Source organism: Zingiber officinale, chromosome 4A (assembly GCF_018446385.1).
Source record: "Zingiber officinale cultivar Zhangliang chromosome 4A, Zo_v1.1, whole genome shotgun sequence".
Lineage (NCBI taxonomy): Eukaryota > Viridiplantae > Streptophyta > Magnoliopsida > Zingiberales > Zingiberaceae > Zingiber > Zingiber officinale.
Window position 1 is genome coordinate 54,089,048 of NC_055992.1, and position 22,593 is coordinate 54,111,640.

The following is a 22,593-nucleotide window of genomic DNA, read 5'->3' on the forward strand; positions in this document are numbered from 1 at the left end:
ATTCTTTCGTTACATTTGCAGGAGCTTCTCCAGCGATAAAGTAAGGGGCATTATATTGGCTTTAGACTTAGGCCAGCCCTTTGGTTATCATTGTATTTGTTTTCAATTTTAGTATTGATGATAATTAAATCTTGTAAATGCATCATTCGATTTTATTCGATATATCATTCTTTCATGAACAACTTATTAAATTAAATGAATATTCATAAATATTTATGTTCAATTCATTAATATTTATAAAGAAAGTATTATGAATTATTTACAAGTTCAAATCTTATTCACGAATGATATTCTTATTCGAGAATAAAATTTATGAATAATGTTTATTAATAAATTTTTTATCAAATTTATAAATAAATAAAAATATTTCAAAATAGATAAATAAATTTATAATATCAAGATCACTAATGAATCAAATAAGATTAAAAATTAAAAGATTTAAATAGTTAAACAAACTTGAACTAACCTCTACAAGAAAAAAAGATCCAAGTTAAACTAAACTAAGTTTAAATTTAAGTAAAGGTCAAACTAAATTTAAGTTAAAAAAATCAAGTCAAATTTAATGATCATTTTAACAGTTTAGTTAATTTTAAACTCCATTTATCTTTTTAAATAATTTGAATAATATAAAATTTAATTTAGCATGGATGGTTTATCGTAATAGGCCCAGTGTACTCGGAAACGTACTATTCCTTTGATTGTGGGAGAGAAAAGCAGAAACTAAAGGGTGCCAAAACAAACCGGCAGTTTGATTTGGATGTCCCATCTCCCCAGAGCCACACGCCTAAAAAACGTGCCTCTTGTGTCCACACAGCATTAGCATCTTTTCAACCGACGTGGTCCGCCCCTCTACCAACCAAAAGGTAGGTCCGCCATATCCGCCACCGACGCATGCCGCGCAAAGCCATTGGCGTATCACCCACGAAGATGGCCTCTTGGCGATTTCACTGGCAACTCAAGATGTGTATCATTGTTTGGCTTCCAAGCCATTGATTGGCTCTTCCACGTCGTTTGTGCCTTTTGAGTTGCCATTTGGATTCTGCTTCTCTTCTGCTCCAATTTTTTTATCATCCAAGGAAGCGTGACTCTCCTATAGACATTATCATTCAGGTTGGATATTTATCCTATATAAAAATACACCCATCCAATGATTCTAAATTATTGAATTATATAGACAGTAATCAATCATCTTCAATTTTTTTTAAAAAAATATATAGCTAGACATGTTTCTTCTCAAAATATAAAATAAAAATAAAATCAGACTTGAACTCGTAAACATATAATAAAAAAACATCGATTATTGTTCACCAAGTCATTAATAGATTGGCAGGTCACGCATCACTTAAGTCTGTTAGTTCAAGTATCAACATGTAAGTGCCAGCTGCCTTTTTGGATGGCACAGATCAACTAACCAACCAACCAACGAACCCTCCTCCCTCTTATTCTCTCTACCTCCTCCTTTTCCCACCGTGTCTGTGTCTGGTAATAAAAATATAATAATAGGTCACAAGCACGTGGAAGAGTCACGGTGGATCAACAAAGTAAAATCCAATCCAATCCAACCGTGCACATAAATTAATTCCGTCGACATTTTGCTTGAGTAATTGGGGATGATGCCTCCTCCGCCTCCTTGGTTGTTGAGGTTGGCGGATGCCTAATTATATGCCCAATCCTGCTTGCTTCGTTGGACCATGGCCGCCCACGTCCACCCAATCCCTCCACTGAGTAGTGAATTGGACAAGAGAAACCTTTACGTCATCAATCCAAACGTGGATCCTCCTCTGCCCACATCCTGCCAAAGTGTTTTTGGGCAATAATCTTTATTAATAATTTAATGTTTTCTACAGCTGCCAAGGCCCGCAAGGTGTTCGGCATTTGGCCAGTGTGCCCGCTGCCAAAATCATAATTCTCAATGCTTCTTCTTCGCGTTTATATATCCGTCCGTCCGCCTAGCCCCTTGCTTTAATCGACAAGATAACAACCTTTTCTTCTATTGTAAAATGGGAATTAGTGGGTGGCGCCGGGGAAAGCTTATCGGTCGTGGCTCCTCCTCGGCCGTCTACATCGCTACCCATCTTTCCACAGGGCAAGTTTTCTCCGTCAAGTCGGCGTTGGCCGCTCACTCAGCCTCGCTGCAGAGGGAGCAGAGCCTACTCTCATCCCTCGATTCTCCTTATTTAGTCGCTTGTCTTGGATTCGATATCAGCTGGGATTCACCCTCCAGCAGTCTCTACTACAACCTCTTCTTGGAGTACGCAGCAGAGGGATCACTATCCGACTATGTCGCCAAGAAAGGAGGTCGCCTGAATGACTTGGCCATTAGGTCAATCACATGCGACATCCTCAGAGGCCTGGCTCACCTGCACTCCAGGGGCATCCTTCATTGCGACGTCAAGGGGAGAAACGTCCTAATTACCTCCGATGGCCACGCCATGCTCGCCGACTTGGGCTCCGCCATTCCGATTGGCAAACGCGACAGTGACGACGAGCCATGCTGCAGGTTGCGAGGCACGCCCGTGTTCATGGCCCCTGAAGTGGCCCGCGGCCAAGGGCAAGGGCCGCCGGCCGATGTGTGGGCGTTAGGCTGCACCGTCATAGAGATGGCCACCGGCCACGCCCCTTGGCCCGACGTCGTCGACCCCCTCGCGGCTGTTCACCGGATTGCGTTCTCGCAGGAAGTGCCGGAGATACCGAACTGGCTCTCTTGCGAGGGGAAAGACTTCCTGACCAAGTGTTTGGCGAGGGACCCCAGAGAGCGGTGGACGGCAGAGCAACTTCTCCAGCACGTGTTCGTGAATTCCTCCTCATCGATAGCCAAATTGGAGGTATCCCCAAAGAGCACTCTGAACCAGGCGTTCTGGGAGTCTGTGCCGGACGGCGATGAGGAAGCCGACGAATGCCCCGCCACCGATAAACCGTCTGAGAGGATCGATCAGCTGATCTGCAGTAGCATTCCTGACTGGACGTGGGATAACATTTGGGTAACAATTAGGAGCAACGACGGAGACGAAACCCAACGCACTGGGGCTGAAACAATCTCTCATTCTTTCGATAATGATTCGGCATATGAGAAGGGGCTGGTTACTAGTCATTGTAATTCATGTAAAAGCGAGAGTAGTTGCAGTTGCCGCGTTGATTCCGTTTCAGAAAAGCATAAGCGGGAAATCCAAATTGAGATTTGGTATTGGCTCTTTTTTCTGGCAATTAATCGCCTCGTCTCGTGTCTTGTCTTTAACCGAGCTGCGGTTTGCTGAGAATAGGCAGCCGGTGACTCGATGACAAGGAACTGGCATCGTGTTAGAGCATCCATAATGCTCTGTTAAAGAGGTGTTATAACATTTTTTTTATGTTAAAAAGGTTATGAAAGGGTATTATAATTTATAAGGATATCCATAAAGCTATATTGTTATAATATTTATCATCTCAACAAAAAAAATATGAATTCTATTATCACATACTTATTATCACAACATTATCTTTTATCCATATTTCTTTTAACATTAACACTCATTATTTATGAGTTTTACACTCCACTTAATTATCTTAAAATTATATTATATTAAATAAATACATTTTAAATATGTTTTAAAATATTTAAATTATTATTATTATTATTTTAATAATAATCTTTTTAAAAAATATAATTTTATTATTTTTCAAAAATAACATTATTTTTAATATATTTATTAAATAAAATAGATGTTTGTGAGAAAATGAAATTACAAAATTGAGAAAATGAAATTACAATTAAGTGGCTAAAATTACAAAGTTATGAAAATAAAATTTTAACTAAGCGGTTAAAATTATAAAATTGGGAAAATAAAATTACAACTGAGCGGCTAAAATTATAAAGTTGTGAAAACGAAATTTATTTTAAATTACCATATAATTATGAAATTGAACTAGCCGTTAAAAAATAACTGTTAAAAAACTAACCATTTTATTTAATTTTTTATTTTAAAATTTTATAAATTTTTAATAAATAAAATTAAAAAACTAAAAAATATATATATACATGAGGTGGGCTAGTCCCGTTTGCTTGAATGCGTTCAAGTAAAGGGTGTTATAACACCCCCTTCCTTATGTTTTTAACAGCAAGGGATTGTTATAACACTCTTTAACATCTGCATTGCAAATGCTCTAACATCTCTTCACTTGAACACGTTCAAGAGAGATTGATCGTGTTCAAGTGAGGTAGGGTGGTCTAGCCCTGGATCACCCCACCAGTTTATTTTTTTAATTTTATTTATTAAAAAACTATAAAATTAAAAATTAAAAATTGAATAAAAAAGGTAAAAATTATTTTTTTAAAGTAAGATTATTATTAAAAATAATAATTTTAATATTTTAAAATATATTTAAATTATTTTTGTTTAACATGTATTAATTTTAAGATGATTGAGTGGACTGTGAGATATAAATAATGAGTGTTAATATTAAAAGAAATATGGGTGAAAGAAGTATTATTATAATGAGTATGTGATAGTAAACCTTATATTTTTTTGAATAAAATGATAGATATTATAATAGGTTAATGTTATAAATACTCTTAGATTAGGCAACGCCCGCTTTACAAATTTCCAAAAGGCGTTGTCGTGTGTTGTGTGTGACCAGAAGTTATATTTTCATTTCCCCCTCCTGTTTTTCTTAAAAATACCTTTGTCAATACTATTATCAAATAATATTTATTTAAAATTATTTTAAGGAAATTAAAAAAATTCTTAAAAATATGGAAAAAATCAAACATGTCTTTAATTTCAAAATATATTAAACTACCTACCTTTTGATGGTAGACTAAAATTGCACTATTGTAGTATATACTGTACTATTGTAGCAGTTACTATATCGTTATAGCAGTTTCTGTATCGTTGTAGTAGCTTCTGCACTGTTATATTACTACACCGTTGTAACAGCTTTTGCACCGTTGTAGCAACTACTACATCGTTGTAGCAGCTTCTGCACCATTGTACTACTACACCGTTGTAGCAACTTCTGCACCGTTGTAGCAGCTTCTGTACCATTATAGCAGCTTCTGCACCGTTGTAGAAGCTATTGTATACTAACTGCTATAAGTTGTAGCAGTTACTGCATTGTAACTGCTATAAATTGTAGCAGCTACTGTATAGTAACTGGTGCAAGTTTTAACAGCTACTGCATAATAGCTGCTACAACGTTGTATCATCACTACTACAATAATTTTTTTGCATGTAATAATAGGAGAGAGAAGATAAAATTTCATTTTAATTTAAAATAAACAGAGAAAAGTTGTTGCATGTAGATGAGAGAGAGATTAAAAAAATTGAGTTTTGGTCGCGTCAGATAGTCCACGTCAGATTTCGCTCACGGTCGCACACAAAGCGTCGCTTATATATATATATATATATATATAATGTACTGGACGAAATCCACCGTGAATTACCTCCCTTCTAAATCGCATGGGGTATTCGTGAATTACTATAATAGTTTGATTTCATTTTTTTTAAGGAAATAAGTTATTTAACTTTTAAAAAGAAAAAATTATTATAATTTAATAATAGACGAAGAGAGAATTGAAGAAAGAATTATCTTATCTTATATTTTTATTAAACACCTTTATTTATATGATAGGTGGAGTGATATAAAAATAGAAATAATACAATGATTCATCAATCAATAATCATATCAAATCAATCATCTATTATAATAATCCTCTTTAGATGATTGATGGAGAATCCAATGCTATCTCATTAAAACCGTATTCGTAAAACTCAGTGGAAAAACCTAAACGATGGAAAAAGTGTACAACAGTAGATACTCCCCTTGATTTTAATCATGAAGATCTTTTAATTGATGCATCCTTATCTTGTGCATCAATTTCTTGAATGTTGACGTCGCCAATGCTTTTATGAATAAATCAACTACATTATCACTAGAATTAATTGACTGGATATTAAAATCATCTTTCTTCTAAAGTTTACGTGTATAGAAGAATTTTGGTGAAATATTCTTTATTCTACCCCCTTTAATATTATTGGTGCGGGAAACATCCAACGATCGAACCTAAGTTTTGATAATGGCAAAGGGATTCAAAGTTAAGATTCATTGTTATCTAATGTGCTTAAATGAGATTTCAGGAAAGTCCTAACTGCGGTTAGGCAGGTGGAAAAACCTAAGGGGTTGTAACCTTAGGTCCTAGGGGGTGGTAACCCTAGGTGAAGGAAAATCCTAAGAGGCAGTAACCTTAGATCTTAGGGGGTGGTAACCCTAGGTGGAGAAAACCCCTAGGGGCAGTAACGCTAGGTCCTAGGGGGTGGTAATCCTAGGCAAAAAGTCCAGTCGGTCTAGAGGACCGGACTAACACCGGGTAATATCTCCTGAGGGGAGTAGGTGAGGACGCATTCCCCGTAGAGGGAACAGTAAGCGTCGGGTCGACCTAGGGTTTCCGGTCGAAAATCCGAAGTCAGACTCGGACAGTCCGATGACTGTTAACCACTTAATTTATCATGTTTATATTTGTTCTAACTTTGTCTTGCAGGGTACGGTGTTGTTTTGGGACTAACATATCTTGCAGGTACAAAAGGAACAAGTTAAGCCTCGGATGAACAGTGTTTGAGGCGCCTCCATGGAGCTTGGAGGCGCCTCGGGTGCAAGCCGAAGCCAGCTGTGCAAAGGAGCTGGAGGCGCCTTGGACTGCGGCTTGGAAGTGCCTTGGAGTGGCTTGAAGGCGCCTTCAAGTGGATGAGGTGCGACCGGATCAGTGCTGATCCACACGGCTGACTCGGCGAGTTGGAGGCGCCTCAGATGGGCTTTAAGGCGCCTTCAGCAGTAAATAAAAGGAGGTCTCGAGTAATAGTCTAATACAACTACGTGAAAGCAATCCTTCTGCATCCAGCTGCTAACGAGTCCATCCCAAAGTGCTGCAACAACATCTTGACGACCAGGAGCCCTGAATCTACTATTTTCCAGTGTTGTTGGTATATTTAATTTCTGTTTATTGTACTTAAATTGTAACATCTTTTCGATATTATAAGTGTTGCCCACCGTAAACACTCAACGAGCATGGGCCTTGGAGTAGGAGTCGCCATAGGTTCCGAACCAAGTAAACAACCTGTGTTTGCGTGTGTGTGTGTGTGTGCTTTTATTTTTTCGCTGTGTATTCCGACTCTATTTCTAAATCGTACGAAATAGCCACGAGTGCTATTCACCCCCTCTAGCGCTTCTCAATCCAACAATTGGTATCAAAGCAGGGTAGATTTGATTTGGTGCAGCCACCAATCAAGCATCTTTCGTGGTATTTTTTATTTTTAGGAGTCGATCGGAATCGGTATTCTTGCCGTTTTCCAATCCGTTTTCTTTTGTAATCGTATTTATTGCTCGAGGTTGGTGCAACACCACCCGAGTTCATTTTTCATTTCATATACTTCCCGCACTACTAATCCAGGATCAAGTCCTGGAATTTTCTTGTTGTTTATCTTCTTCATACTAGATCTAAAATGGCCCTTCAAGAAGGCTGCAGTACAGCTCGCCCCCCCTATTCACCGAAGATGACTTCGGGTACTGGAAGGGTCGGATGGAGGCGTATCTCCAGACTCATTTTGAAGTCTGGATGATCGTCAAAACCGGGCTCCAACTACCAACTGATGGCGCCAGTAAGCCACTACCATATGAGGACTGGGACATGTCACTGATTAAGAAGGTGGAAGCAAATGCCAAGGCGACTTGCACCCTCCAGTGTGGCCTATCAAAAGAAGAACTTAACCGTGTCGACCCCTTCACCAGTGCCAAGGAGCTATGGGAGAAGCTCATCGAACTTCACGAAGGAACATCCGACACCAAAGTAAGTAAAAGAGACCTAATATTCAATAAATTATTTAATATTAAATTGCAGGAAGGTGAGAAGGTCGCCCAACTCCATGCCCGGATACAAGATCTGCTCAACGGGCTTCATGCAATTGGACAGAAGGTAGATAACCGAGACATCATCAGGTATTCTGTAAATGCCTTTCCAAGGAATACCTTGTGGGCATCAATGGTAGATGCTTACAAGGTATCCAAGGATCTATCTACCATTAAATTAGATGAATTTTTTTCAGAATTTGAACTTCATGAGCAGATTAATGCATGCCCTGCCGAGAAAGGGTTGTCTTTGGTTGTAGGTACAGGCAGAGCGCGCGAATCAAGAACAAAACACAGAATCAAACCAGAATCAGAAGAAGAACCAGATTCAGACGACGACGAGGAGCTCACAACCGAAATAGTCAACCTGGTAAAGAATCTTTACAAAAGAAGGGCTTCAACAAAAAGGATGTCAGAAAGGCCATCCAGTCCAAAGAAGCCCAACCAAACTCAAAGGTCAAATTCGAGGTGACCTGCTACGGATGCAATCAGAAGGGGCACATCAAGGCGAACTGCCCGAACCAAAAGGATCCAAAGAAACCAAGGAGGAAAAAGGCCCTGAAGGCAACTTGGGACGAGTCATCTTCCATGGAATCCGACGACGAAGAAGTTAAGCAGGCAAGCTTTCTCGCATTAACGACCCAGGACTACACCAACGAATCCGAAAGCGAGGTCGAATCGGAAGCAGAATCCAAGAGAAGTCACTGATCCACATCTGTTTCCAAAGGGCCAAACTCCTCTGTAAGTAAATGTTGTTTATACAGTTTAATTAATTACTTAATGCATAAAGTAGCTAAATCCAAAATTCGGATCAAGTCGCTTCTAAAGGAAGTAACTTCCCTTAAAGAAGTGACCAACTCCATAACCTTGCCTGATCCAGTTCAGACTGGAAATTCAACTCAAGTCCAAAAGTTTGAGGAAGAAAATTCTAGTCTAAAAACTCAGGTCAAGGATTTGGAGAAGACCTTAGAACAGTTTTCTTTGGGGTCCAAGAACCTTGACCTAATTCTTGGGACACAAAGAGCCGTTTACAATAGAACTAGACTAGGTTTCAAAACCAAGAAGAAATATCGATCCTATCTATCCTTAGTCAACAGACCAAATAGTAAACTAGTCTAAGCATGGGTACCCAAGTCTAACTTGGTCAATCAAGTTGGACTTGGTAAGTATTGAGTTCCCAAGAATCAAGTACATTACCTTGATAGACCTTATCGAGGGTATGATCCAGGGGGAGCAAAAAGAAAAATTATCTTAACTAATAAATAATTAAATAAATCTTAATCTAAATTATCTTAATTATCTTAACAAATAAAATTAAAAGGAATATAATTAAAACTTTTAAAAAAACAAGTTAAAAGGAAAAATCAATAATGAAGGCTCCAGAATAGCTGACACCTCCAAAAGGAATCTACCTGACAGGGTAACCAAATGCAACCTACCCGGCAGGATAATTAGGACTAGAATAAAAAAGGGCTAAGTTTAACTTGACCCACGGTACTGGTGAAGTATTGGATGATAGTACGTAAGGAAAGCTTAGTCTATGCATGTCTAGGAAGATATGACTTCGACCTGGTGCATTTGGCTAAGTGGAACTGACCGAAGCTACCCTTTATGGATCCTAACTAGTTAGACCAAGGTTTTGTACTAAGTTCAGTGGATAGAATTATTTGGAAAACCTCGAAGACATGGTTACTTTAATGATGTCCAAGTGACTCACCATAGCCCAGAAGTTTATCCAAAGAATGCCTATTTGTTGAGCCCAAAGCTAAACCTGAATCTAACACAAAGTTAAACCAAACCCTATAATAGAATCTAATTCATCTCACAAAATTATAGGATCTCCTGGTTGAAAAACATAGATCAGGTGAGATGATTAAGAATTAGAATTGAAGTTGAAATTCGATTAAATTAAATTAAATTGAAAATAAATTAATTCAATTCAATTAAATTGAAAATCTGTTAAATTAATATTCTTTTAAATTTCATTAACTTAATATTCTTTTAAATTTAATTAACTTAATATTTTTCAAATTCAATTAACTTAATATTTTTCAAACTTAATATTTTTCAAATTTAATATTTCTCAAACTCAATTAATTTAATATTTTTCAAATTTAACTTAACTTAATATTTTTCAAATTTAATTAACTTAACCAAAGCCTATCTAAATCCAACTAAAATTAAATCACTAAACTATCTCATAATCACTCATTGAAAACCTAGATTGAGTGAGATGGAAAGTTAGGGAGCTAACTTCAATCAAACTATCTTTTCATCAAATAGAATCTAATTCATGGACTTTATGTGTAAGAACATAAAGAATTGGATCAATGGATGTTAGATAGTGGATGTTCCAGACATATGACTGGAGATAGATTGAAGTTCACAAAACTCAAATTAAAGAGTTTAGGGTCAGTTGCATTCGACAACGACGGTAAACTTAAGGTAATCGGAAAAGGTAACATTGAACTTAGCTCCGATTTTATTATTCGAAAAGTATTATTAGTTGACAATTTTAATTTTAACTTACTCAGCATCAGCCAAATATGTGATAGTGGTTACTTAGTTAACTTTACCAAATCAGGCTGTATAGTTAAAGATATTGATAACCCTGAAATCACACCCAAGGGCATTAAGAGAAATAATATTTACACGATTAACCTACCAATATCCTCAACAAAGTGTCTCCTGACACAACAAGAGAAAACTGAGTTGTGGCACAGGAGACTGGGTCACACTTATACTAAACTCATTTAAAAAATGAGTCAAAATGGTCTAGTTAAAGGTCTGCCCAAACTAAAAGTTGTTGAAAATTCAATTTGTAATGCTTGTCAACAGGGTAAACAAATCAAATCAACCCACAAATTAACTAACTTAAATAGAACAACATCTATACTTGAGCTCCTTCACCTAGACCTGTTTGATTCACATGGAGCCAAGTCACTAAGCAAAAACCAATATTGCTTAGTAATAATCGATGACTACTCAAGATTTACTTGGGTAAAATTCATACAAACTAAAGATGAAACTTTTGAAGTGTTTAAAATCTTTTGTAAATTAATAGAAAATGAAAAAGACACTCAAATTAAAAGAATTAGAAGTGACCATGGGGGAGAATTTGAAAATCATAATTTTATTGAATTTTGTGAAATTAATGGATATAAACATGAATACTCCTACCCTAGGGCCCCTCAACAAAATGGGCTAGTAGAACGTAAAAATAGAACCCTACAAGAAGCCGCTAGGACCATGTTAAACGAATATAAATTATCTAATCAATTCTGGGCTGAAGCAATTAATACAACCTGTCATATACAAAATAGAATTTTAATTAACAAATTTCATAATAAAACACCCTATGAAATATACTACCACAAAATTCCTAATTTAAACTATTTAAAAGTATTTGGATGTAAAGTATACATTTTAAACACTAAAGATTACTTAGGAAAATTTTCATCAAAAGCAACTCTAAGAATTTTTTTTAGAGTACTCAACAACCAATAGAGCATATAGAGTTTATAACAAAAATACCCTAAAAGTTGAAGAAACAATAAATGTAATATTTGATGAAGAAAATAAAGCATCCACTATAAATGAAAAAAGATAATATAGAAAATGTAAACCCGATAAATATAGAAGATGGCGAAATTCAACCTGAACTCAATGAATCTGAAGAACCAATTACTAACCCAAACTTAAGACCAAACTTAAGAACAAACATGAATCACCCATCGGACCAAATTTTGGGTGATCCAACTTTTGGAGTTAGAACTAGGTCATCCTACAGAAATCTAAGCCAAATAGCCCTAATTTCCAAAATTGAACCCAAAATAATAGACGAGACTCTACCCGATCCAGACTGGACAATAGCAATGCAAGAAGAACTAGCCCAATTTGAAAGAAACCAAGTCTGGGAATTAGTACCTAAACCCGTTAATAAAACTATAATTGGTACTAAATGAGTGTTTAGAAACAAATTAGATGACCAAGGCGAAATAGTTAGAAACAAAGCAAGACTAGTAGCTAAAGGGTTTAATCAAGTTGAAGGGTTAGACTATGATGAGACCTATGCTCTTGTAGCTAGACTTGAATCCATCAGGATGCTGCTGGCCTACGCAGCACATAAAGGATTCAAGCTCTATCAAATGGACGTAAAATCCACCTTGTTAAATGGATTTATAAAAGAAGAAGTGTACGTCAGTCAACCCCTAGGATTTGAAGAGTTAGACCATCCAAATCATGTCCTTAGACTAAAAAAGGCTCTATACGGACTAAAACAAGCACCCAGGGCATGGTATGAACGGTTGTCTAATTACTTAATAGAAAAAGGGTTTCACCAAGGTCAAGTTGATTCAATCCTTTTTGTAAAAACCCTAGAAAATGATATTTCCATAGCCCAAATCTACGTCGATGATATCATATTTGGCTCAACTAACTCTAACTTCTTAAAAGAATTTACAAAATTAATGGAAAATGAATTTGAAATGAGTTTAGTAGGGGAACTTAACTTCTTCCTAGGACTACAAATTAAGCAAACAAAAGATGGAATTTACATTTACCAAACCAAATATTCTAAGAAGTTAATTAACAAATTTGGAATGGAAAACTCAAAAATATTAATACACCAATGGCCACCAACATTAAAATTAACTCAGACTTAGAAGAAAAATCAGTAGACTTGAAATACTATCGAAGTACGATAGGAAGTCTACTGTACCTAACTGCAAGTTGATCGGATATTCTTTTTGCAGTAGGTATGTGCGCAAGATATCAATCTTGCGCAAAAGAATCCCACTTAACTTATGTTAAAAGAATCCTTAGATATATTAAGGGAACCCTCAATGTAGGATTATGGTACCCTAGGACTTGCACTCTTGATCTAATTGGATATTCTGACTCAGACTATGCCGGGTGTAAGCTAGATAGAAAAAGCACAAGTGGTAGCTGTCAATTTCTAGGTCAGTGCCTAGTAAGTTGGTCTAGCAGAAAGCAACACTGTGTTGCCCTGTCAACCACTGAAGCTGAATACATAGCCCTAGGAGAATGTGCATCTCAACTATTATGGATGATGCATACCCTAAAAGACTACTAGTTAGAATATCACAATACTAAAATTTCAGTTGACAACATAAGCTCAATTAATTTAACTAAGAACCCAATTCACCACTTAAGAACTAAACACATAGAAGTAAAACATCATTTTGTAAGGGATCATGTAGCTAGGGGTGATATTGTACTTAACTATGTTGAGTCCAAATCAAACCTAGCTGACATATTCACAAAACCCTTACCTGAACTTGAGTTCAGTGCACTTAGAAGGCAAATTGGAATGTGTTTGGTGGAATAGAACTTAGTTGCTTATTTATGCTTACCAGTTTTTTTCTTAATTTTGCACACATAGGAATATGTTGGGTAAAATAGATCTTGACTTTCAAATCAATGTCTTACATCTAAATTTAAAATTGTTTTTGGTGATCTTCAAAATTGCTTCATCTTAAAATTATCTTTAAAATTCTAGGAAAAATAATGTTTTCAAAATCCCAATCTTTTTAATTTTTCAAAATTTGGACTTAGCCTAGGATCTTCCCCTTAGATATCATGTTCCCCTAGTTTCGGCTAGAGCATCTCACAAATACACTAGGCATAACTTGTTTGTGTTTGAAAGAAACTTAGAATGTCGTGAGATGCATAGGGTACAGCCTGGACTCCAGAATGCTTATCTCTGTGCATCATAGTGAGTCAGGGCGTTAAAAACTAACTTTACATTAATCAAGTTAAATGATCCACCCTAGTCAAATCTAACTGGATTACTAACTTAACTTGACTAACCAAGTGAAAACTGTTACCCTCTAGGTATTCAGCTAGTAGCCAAAGGTTAGACAGTTGGTTAAGGATATTAAAATTTCAAATTGACTCAGCTTGCACTTTAGGGCTCTGATACCTTGCTAAAGGAAATTGATTAATTTACAATCTATTTAACTCAACTCATGCTTGGACATTAGGGTTTTAATCTTATTGCTCCTCCATTGCCTTTAAGGATTTTCAAATTCTTAAAAATTTTAAATTTTTAGCCATCTTCAAAATTAACTAAGTTATATCAAAAGACTTTTTGAATTCTATTTCAAAAATTAAGGTCTCAAGTTAACCCAACTTTTTAGAAGCCTTTAAAAATTATTAAAAAAAGATGATCAAAATTAATGGTTTTTAAAGGTTTTAAGAATTTAACGAAATATTTTTTCAACAAAGCCTTTCCAAATCTTTTTAATTGCAAAACTTTGCCTACTATTTTCGAAACATGCCTTTCAAAAATCGTTTGTTCCATTTCAAAATTTAACCTAACTTTGCCCAAATTATGGCTAAGTAAAAGGAGTTTTTAATATAAGTAAAATTTTAGCTAACTTCAAAACTAAAGTAAAACCTACAAGAAATGTTGTTTTAAAGTAAAAACTTTTTGGTTGAAAACGTAATTTATTTGGTTTTAAAAACTTAGACCTTTCATCTTGTCTCTTTCATCCTACAAAGGTTTTTGATATATGGCAAAGGGGGAGAGTAGGACAAATTCAAAATACTAATTCAAATTAAGTGATAAGAAAAACAGAGCTCTCAATAAGGGGGAGCCTTATACACTATGTTTTAGCTTAAATCAGGCTTGCACTTAAACTGTTTATAGCTTGCTTATGTTTATTTGTGCATCTTGTTTTACTTAACTTTGAATTTTTTTTCCATAATCAAAAAGGGGGAGATTGTTGGTGCGGGAAGCATCCGACGATCGAACCTAAGTTTTGATAATGGAAAAGGGATTCAAAGTTAAGATTCATTGTTATCTAATGTGTTTAAATAAGGTTTCAGGAAAGTCCTAACTGCAGTTAGGCAAGTGGAAAAACCTAATGGGCGGGTAACCTTAGGTCATAGGGGATGGTAACCCCAGGTGAAGGAAAATCCTAAGGGGTGGTAACCTTAGGTCCTAGGGTGTGGTAACCTTAGGTGGAGGAAAACCCTAGGACGCTGTAACCCTAGGTCTTAGGGGGTGGTAACCCTAGGTGGAGAAAAACCTTAGGAGGTGGTAACCCTAGGTCCTAGGGGGTGGTAACCCTAGGCAGAAAGTCCAGTCGGTCTGGAGGACTAGACTGGCACCAGGTAATCTCTCCTGAGGGGAGTAGGTGAGGATGCGTTCCCCGTAGAGGGAACAGTAGGCGTTGGGTCGACCTAAGGTTTCCGGTCGAAAATTCGAAGTCAGACCTGGACAGTCTGATGACTGTCAACCACTTAATTTATCATGTTTATATTTGTTCTAACTTTGTCTTGCAGGGTACGGTGTTGTTTTGGGACTAACATATCTTGCAGGTACAAAGGGAACAAGTTAAGCCTCAGATGAACAGTGTTCGAGACGCCTCCATGGAGCTTGGAGGTGCCTCGAGTGCAAGCCAAAGCCAGCTATGCAGAGGAGCTGGAGACACCTTCATAGGGATTGAAGGCGACTTGGACCGCGGCTTGGAGGCGCCTTGGAGTGGCTTGAAGGTGCCTTTAAGTGGATGAGGTGCGACCGGATCAGTGCTGATCCACGCGGCTAACTCGCCGAGTTGGAGGCACCTCGGATGGGCTTTAAGGCGCCTTCAGCAGTAAATAAAAGGAGGTCTCGAGCAGCAGTCTAATACAACTATGTGAAAGCAATCCTTCTACATCCAACTGCTAATGAGTCCATCCCGAAGTGCTGCAACAACATCTCGACGACCCGAAGCCCTGAATCTGCTATTTTCTAGTGTCGTTGGTATATTTAATTTCTGTTTATTGTACTTAAATTGTAACATCTTTTCGATATTATAAGTGTTGCCCACCGTAAATGCTCAATGAGCGTGGGCCTTGGAGTAGGAGTCGCCACAGGCTCTGAACCAAGGAAACAACTTGTGTTTGCGTGTGTGTGTGTTTTTATTTTTTTGCTGCGTATTCCGACTCTGTTTCTAAATCGTATGAAATAGCCACGAGCTCTATTCACCCCCCCCAAGCGCTTCTCGATCCAACAAATATAACCTCCCTTTAGTTGTGCAATGCAAAACAACATTATCTTCGAATATAGTCATCGGACTATTTTTAGTTGTTTTTAGTCCACATGATTCTTGACTATGTAGTATCATGAATCCCAATCATATACATTCTCGGCTTGATTCATGCATTGTAATAATTTCAAAGTGATTTGATGATGTTGCTATAAAAGTTTATTTTACAAACTTCCATGATATAGTAGTGCGCCCTCGTATAAACACATAACCTGTTTGGGATCTAACTTTATATGGATCTGAAAGATAAACTGCATCTGCATATCCTACAAAAGATGAATTTGTTGGGAATATAATCAAAGTCCCATATTAGAAATTTATGTAAAAAGATTATGAGTTTAAAAGAATTTACTTATCTTCATAATGGTATGATATTATCCACTTTGAGTCTAAGCTCTCATGGATTTATTTTTAGACTCTACCCAAATGACCTCATACTAATGGTGATATATTTATCTTTTAAACCCATGATCTTTTTCCATAAATTTTTAATGTGAGACTTTAATTATATTTTCAACAATCCTCCCCTAAAATGAAGGGCCACCATTACTCTCATGATTTGGGTCTCTCCTCAAGTATCCATTTACTCTTGACTTACTCCAGACCTCCCAGTAAGTATCTACTCACTCTTGACCTACTTCGGGTGTCTCCACAAGCATCCAACCAGTCTTGACCTGCTCTAGACCTTCTCTCAACATTGTTTAAGGTCATCTCATATGGCATCCGGTCAAGACCATGACTCTAACTCATGCTTCTTCCGACGGTTAGTTCGACAAAGAGCAACCTCACTCTAATACTACTTGTTAGGATATATAGAGTGCTAGAGGGGGGTTAATAGCTACTTTGAAGTTGATTTGCAGTGGAAAACTTGAAGTAATACTAACACATTTGTTTTACTTGGTCTCCGCCTTCTTGAGGAGACTAATCCAAGGGTCCGGTTTTTACGATCTCATCCACTATGAAATCCCTCATTCTTGGAAACTTTTCAGAGGCGGAGAACCCTCGTACAAGCTTGAAATAAAAACAAAGAAGTAAATACACAATATAATGAAAACCTTGCTTGTTTGATCTCTTATCTCAGAAATACATCTTGTTGACTCGGGAATACAACAACACTTTACCTTAGAATCCCCAAGAACTAGCATGAATGAATGTTACTTCAAATCTCCATGAAAATCCTTTTCTAGGGCTACTTTGATGCCTCCTAATTTATTAGGGATTGCCATATTAGACGACCGTTCAAAACTCGCAGAACGACTCTTTTCGCCCATCTAATCAATTGATGAGGTATACCAATCAATTCAATAGCTTCTAATTGATTGCTCTAATTAATTTAGAAGCTTTATATTCTTGTAAAAACACTGCATAATCAATTGCCATAATCGATTAACTATTGCTGAATTGATTGCCCTAATCGATTCTAGCACCTTTTGTGTTCTTCAGGAAAAGCCACTACCAATTGATTAACCTAATCTATTGGCCTAACCTTAATCGATTATCCCAATCAATTACAAGGATTTCTATTAACTAATCAATGCTATCCAATCAATTGGCCTTAGGGTAATTGATTGACCAATCTATTCTAAACCCTACTGTGCTCGTTGAAATGGGCCTCAATCAATTACTCTAACCAATTACATTTGACTTAATTGATTGCCCAATCCTTAAGTCAATCGAGTTTAGGATTCCTTTGTCCAACCCTAGAGTCAACCGTAACTCGATGGAATTTCTTATTGCCTAGCACCTGGTCAACCTTGAGTTGCCAGGGCATATTCACTAAGTGTCCGACCACTTGGACTTTCCATCTCGTACTAAGTGTCTGGACAGTCCTCCTTTAACCCAATTGGACTTTCCCTTACCAACTTTTTTTTAGACTTCTGTTGCCTATTTCCCAACTAGGTCTTCACTACCTAGCTCTGCTAGGACTTCCATTGCCTAGTTCCCAACTAGGTGTTCACTGCCTAGCCACACTAGGACTTCGGTTGCCTAGTTCTCAACTAGGTCTTTTTCATTACCTAACCTCTAGTTAGGACTTCTCATTACCTAACTTCTAGTTAGGAATTTTCATTTCTTAACCTCCAGTTAGAACTTTCCTAGTCAAATATCTGATTCTCCCTTGACTTACTTGACTTCTTTCTCATATATTGTCAAATATCAAAACTCAAGCTTGAGTAAACTTGAGCTTAGTCAAACTAGTCAAGCTTGATTTGAGGACAATTGCACCAATAGAATTTATTTTTATCGAATAAAATAACCCTATCTTAATTGTACCACGAAGATAACAAAATATGTGCTTGCACCATTCCAATGTCTTTGGTTGGAGAAGAGCTATATCTTGTTAGAAAGTTACTAGAAAATGAAATATCTAGGTGAGTGAAATTGACAAGATATTATTTTGTATCAATTGCACTAAGATATGGTACATCTAGACTGTTGGGGTTTTCGGGCCGCAAAAATCACTTTTTGCATTGCGGAAACCCTGAAACCCCAGCCACCGGATCCGTGCGAAGATTAAAATTTCGAAAAACATTACGAGTACGAGTTTCTTATACTAGTTCTAAACTAGATCTACAAGGAGAAGAAATTTACCCTTGATGCGAAGCCCCTTTGCAATCCCGCTCGTCTTCGGTTCGCCGGATCTCGAAAGTGTCAAAGTAGACACTTCTCTATGTGTATCCACACAAGCAAGAGATGGAGAAGAACCTCTAAGGATGTGCTAGCAACCTTAGAGATCAGTAATGGAGGAGAGGGAGAGCAAGAAGAAAACTATAGAGGAAGAAGATGATGGAGTTACTCACACAAGCACACAAAATGCACTAACCCCTCATCAAAAGTGGCAGACCACTTTAAGGGGAATTGTAACCTCCATGGGATGCCAAGAGTCACAACTCTTGGTAACTCCCATGAGGTGGCATTCCACTTAAGCAACCATGATGATGTGGAGCATCATCATTGGATCACTTAATGCCAACTCACCAATGAGGTGGCAAATGGTCAAGTCAAAATTGACCCTTCATCTTCCTCTCAAGTCAAGTCAAACTTGACCACTGCTCACCCTTGGTTGATCTATTCTAACCATTAGTTCAAGTCAATTTTATTTAATGAATCTCTATTCATTGAATTAAATTGATTAAATGAGTCTAAGTCCAAATTAGACTCACTTAACACATGAACCAAATTGAGTCCAGCTCAATTAGCTTACTTTGGATTACTCTTAATCCAATTTGGTTCATCATATGAACCTAATCATTTAGGTTCATCAAATGAACCTAATCTCCATCTAATTGCCCTTTGTGTGTGACCCTATAGGTTCTTGTAACGTTGGCAATGCTCCTAAACCCATTTAGAAACATAAGTAATGAGCGGTATCTAGCAACACATCATTACTACCCAAGTTACAAGAATGTTGAGATCCAACATCACCTTGTGACTACTAATTGTGACTCCTCACAATATATGACAAGCGTCCTTTTATCCTAGACATCTAGATTGATTAATGTGAGGCATAGACCGTGTCATCCTCTAATCAATCTAAATCTTGAACTCCAAGTAGACTCACTCAATCAAATGAACTCAATATCTTATATTGACTCATTTGGGCATGGCCATGCACTTAATGGTCTCACTCTATCAAGAATATCTATGTTTCTCCCGTCATATAGGAGGGATAAATCCCATCTACATCACTCACATCCCTCCGCATAATTTGTTACATACCCAGTAATCGCCTTTATAGTCCACCCAGTTACGGGTGACGTTTGACGAAGCCAAAGTATGTAACTCCTTATGTAGGGAACCATGGTGACTTCAGGTCCAAGGACTAGTAGTCATACTAATAGCCACATGAGAAAGTATATGACACTCATATAACGATCCATGATACTTTCTCATGGCGGGTCATTCAGTATACATTCTCCAATGCATACCCATGTGTCAACTTGATATCTCTATATCCATGACTTGTGAGATCAAGTCATCTAGTTGACCTACATGCTAGTCTCGTCGCATTAACATTGTCCCTGAATGTTAATACTTGACTAGGAATGATTAAGGGTAGTGTTCCCTATATCATCTCACTATCGGTTCAACTAACCGATTGATATAGGTAAGAACCCTCTACTCAAGGACGCTATTATACTTAGTTATTTGGCACCAATACAAGTAAGTATAATAACCAAAACAAATGCCTTTATTTATATACAAGAATATGATACAATGAGTCCATACAACAATCATCAAATGATTGGCTTTAAGGCTCTAACTAACAATCTCCCACTAGCACTAGTGCCAATCAGTGTGGGCTCTAAGCCCTAATGACCTAGTGTGACCATCATGCTTTCTCTGTGCCAAAGCCTTGGTCAAGGGATCTGCGATGTTAGCCTCTGAGGGTACTCTGCAAATCTTCACATCTCCTCTCTCGATAATTTCTCGAATGAGATGGAAGCGTCGTAGTATGTGTTTGGTCCGCTGGTGTTAGCGAGGTTCCTTAGCTTGTGCTATTGCTCCATTATTGTCACAATAGAGCTCAATAGGGTCAGCAATACTAGGAACCACCCCAAGTTCAGTGATGAACTTGCGGATCCAAACTGCCTCCTTTGCTGCTTCTGATGCAACAATATACTTGGCCTTTGTGGTAGAATCAGCCATTGTGTCCTGCTTCGAACTCTTCTAGCTCACAACACCACCATTTATGCAAAACACGAACGCTGACTGCGATCGATAATCATCCTGGTCGATCTGGAAGCTGGCATCACTGTAACCCTTTACAGTTAGCTCGTCATCACCTCCATATATCAAGAAATATTTTCTTTAGTCCTTCTTAAGTACTTAAGAATATTCTTGACCGCTATCCAGTGACTTTCACCTGGATCTGACTGGTATCTGCTCGTCATGCTCAAAGCATACCAGACATCAGGATGAGTACATAGCGTGGCGTACATGATAGATCCTATGGCTGAGGCATAAGAGATCTGATCCATGCGGTCTCTCTCCTCTCTAGAATAGGGACCTTGAGTCTTCGAAAGACTCACGCCATGTGGCATCGGCAGAAATCTCTTCTTGGAGTTCTACATGGCAAACCGTAGGAGTACCTTGTCAATATATGTACTCTGACTTAGGCTAAGCAATCTTTTAGATCTATCTCTATAGATCTGTATGCCTAGAATACGGGATGCTTCACCTAAGTCCTTCATTGAGAAACAAGTCCCTAGCCAAGTCTTGACAGACTGCTGGAAAGGGATGTCTTTCTCAATGAGTAGTATGTCATCCACATACAATATGAGGAAAACAACTATGTCCCCTACAACCTTCTTGTAGACACAAGGTTCATCTTCATTCTTGATGAAACCAAACTATTTGATTGCATCATCGAATCGAAGATTCCAGCTCCGAGAAGCTTGCTTTAGTCCATAAATGGACCTATGCAGCTTGCATACTCTGCCAGTATGCTGTGGATCTACAAAACCCTCAGGGTGTGTCATGTACACATCCTCGAGCAGGTTTCATTCAGAAACGCGGTTTTGACATCCATCTACCATATCTCATAGTCATGGTATGCTGCAATAGCAAGCATGATCCGAATGGACTTAAACATCGCTACTGGAGAAAAGGTTTCATCATAGTCAATACCATGAATCTGCTTGAAACCTTTAGCTACCAAGCGACCCTTATAGATAAGTCCATCCATGTTGGTCTTTCTCTTAAAGACCCACTTACACCCTATGGGTTTTACCCCTTCAGGTGGATCAACCAAAGTCCATACTTGGTTAGTGTACATGGATTCCATCTCGGATCTCATGGCTTCTAGCCATTTCTCAGAATCTGGTCTCATCACAGCTTCCTGATAGGTGGTGGGCTCATTCTCTATGAGCACAACGTCATCATGGTCAGACAAGAGAAATGAGTATCTCTCAGGCTGACGACGTACCCTATCAGATCTGCGAAGAGTTACATCTACTTGAACTGGTTGTGGTTCCTCAACTCCTTGTGGAACAACATCATCCACAATACTTTGTCGCATAGTTTGTAGAATCGCGATCCTACGCAGGATCGATTTAGGGTCAGGATCGGATCGGTCAGGATTGGATCGTAGAATCGTACGACCCTACCAAAAACCCTTAAAATTTTATCATACATGATTAATAATTAGAAAAAATACCTAAAAAACTCATTTACATATAAATAAATAACTAATTTTGTATATATATGCAATTATTTACACTCAACACATCAAATTACATTACTACATGTACAAATTTAAATTAACTTGTAATTCAACTATCATTCTCGCATAGTAATAATATTTATATTTTCATATCATAAAATGAAAGAATATAAAATATCTATTGATCCGGTAGTAAGAGTGGGCCCCCCCCACTTCCTGCAAAGTCAACGCCAAGTGGAAGTCACCGGAATAGCCGCTCACTCAGAGGAGAGGGTGGTCCGATCGGACGGACGGCCTTAGATGGTCGGTCCGATTGGCCTGCCGGCCGGCCTATGGGACCGAGTACCCGGAGTGGTCCGGCCGGCCCGCACTTATAGTTGGGAGGCACCCTGTCAAATCGGGGTTCCAACGCAGTTAAAAAGGTCATGGACCGAGCTGACCTTTTGACCGACCACAGTCATAAAGCACCCCTGTCTGTTAGTCTCCACAAAGCACAAG

At 37.8% G+C, this 22,593-nt stretch overlaps 1 protein-coding gene across 1 annotated transcript; it reads left to right on the forward strand.

Annotated features, from left to right (window-relative positions):
* Positions 1-1,614: 1,614 nt before the first annotated feature.
* LOC121973301 (mitogen-activated protein kinase kinase kinase 17-like) lies at positions 1,615-3,362 on the forward strand. Its single transcript, XM_042524816.1, has one exon. It carries the CDS (start codon positions 2,001-2,003, stop codon positions 3,252-3,254), a length of 1,254 nt encoding a protein of 417 aa, XP_042380750.1. The 5' UTR covers positions 1,615-2,000; the 3' UTR covers positions 3,255-3,362.
* Positions 3,363-22,593: the final 19,231 nt, after the last annotated feature.

Excerpts from the sequence above, each read along its gene's own strand:
- LOC121973301 (XM_042524816.1), top strand. The coding sequence starts at position 2,001 with ATGGGAATTAGTGGGTGGCGCCGGGGAAAGCTTATCGGTCGTGGCTCC.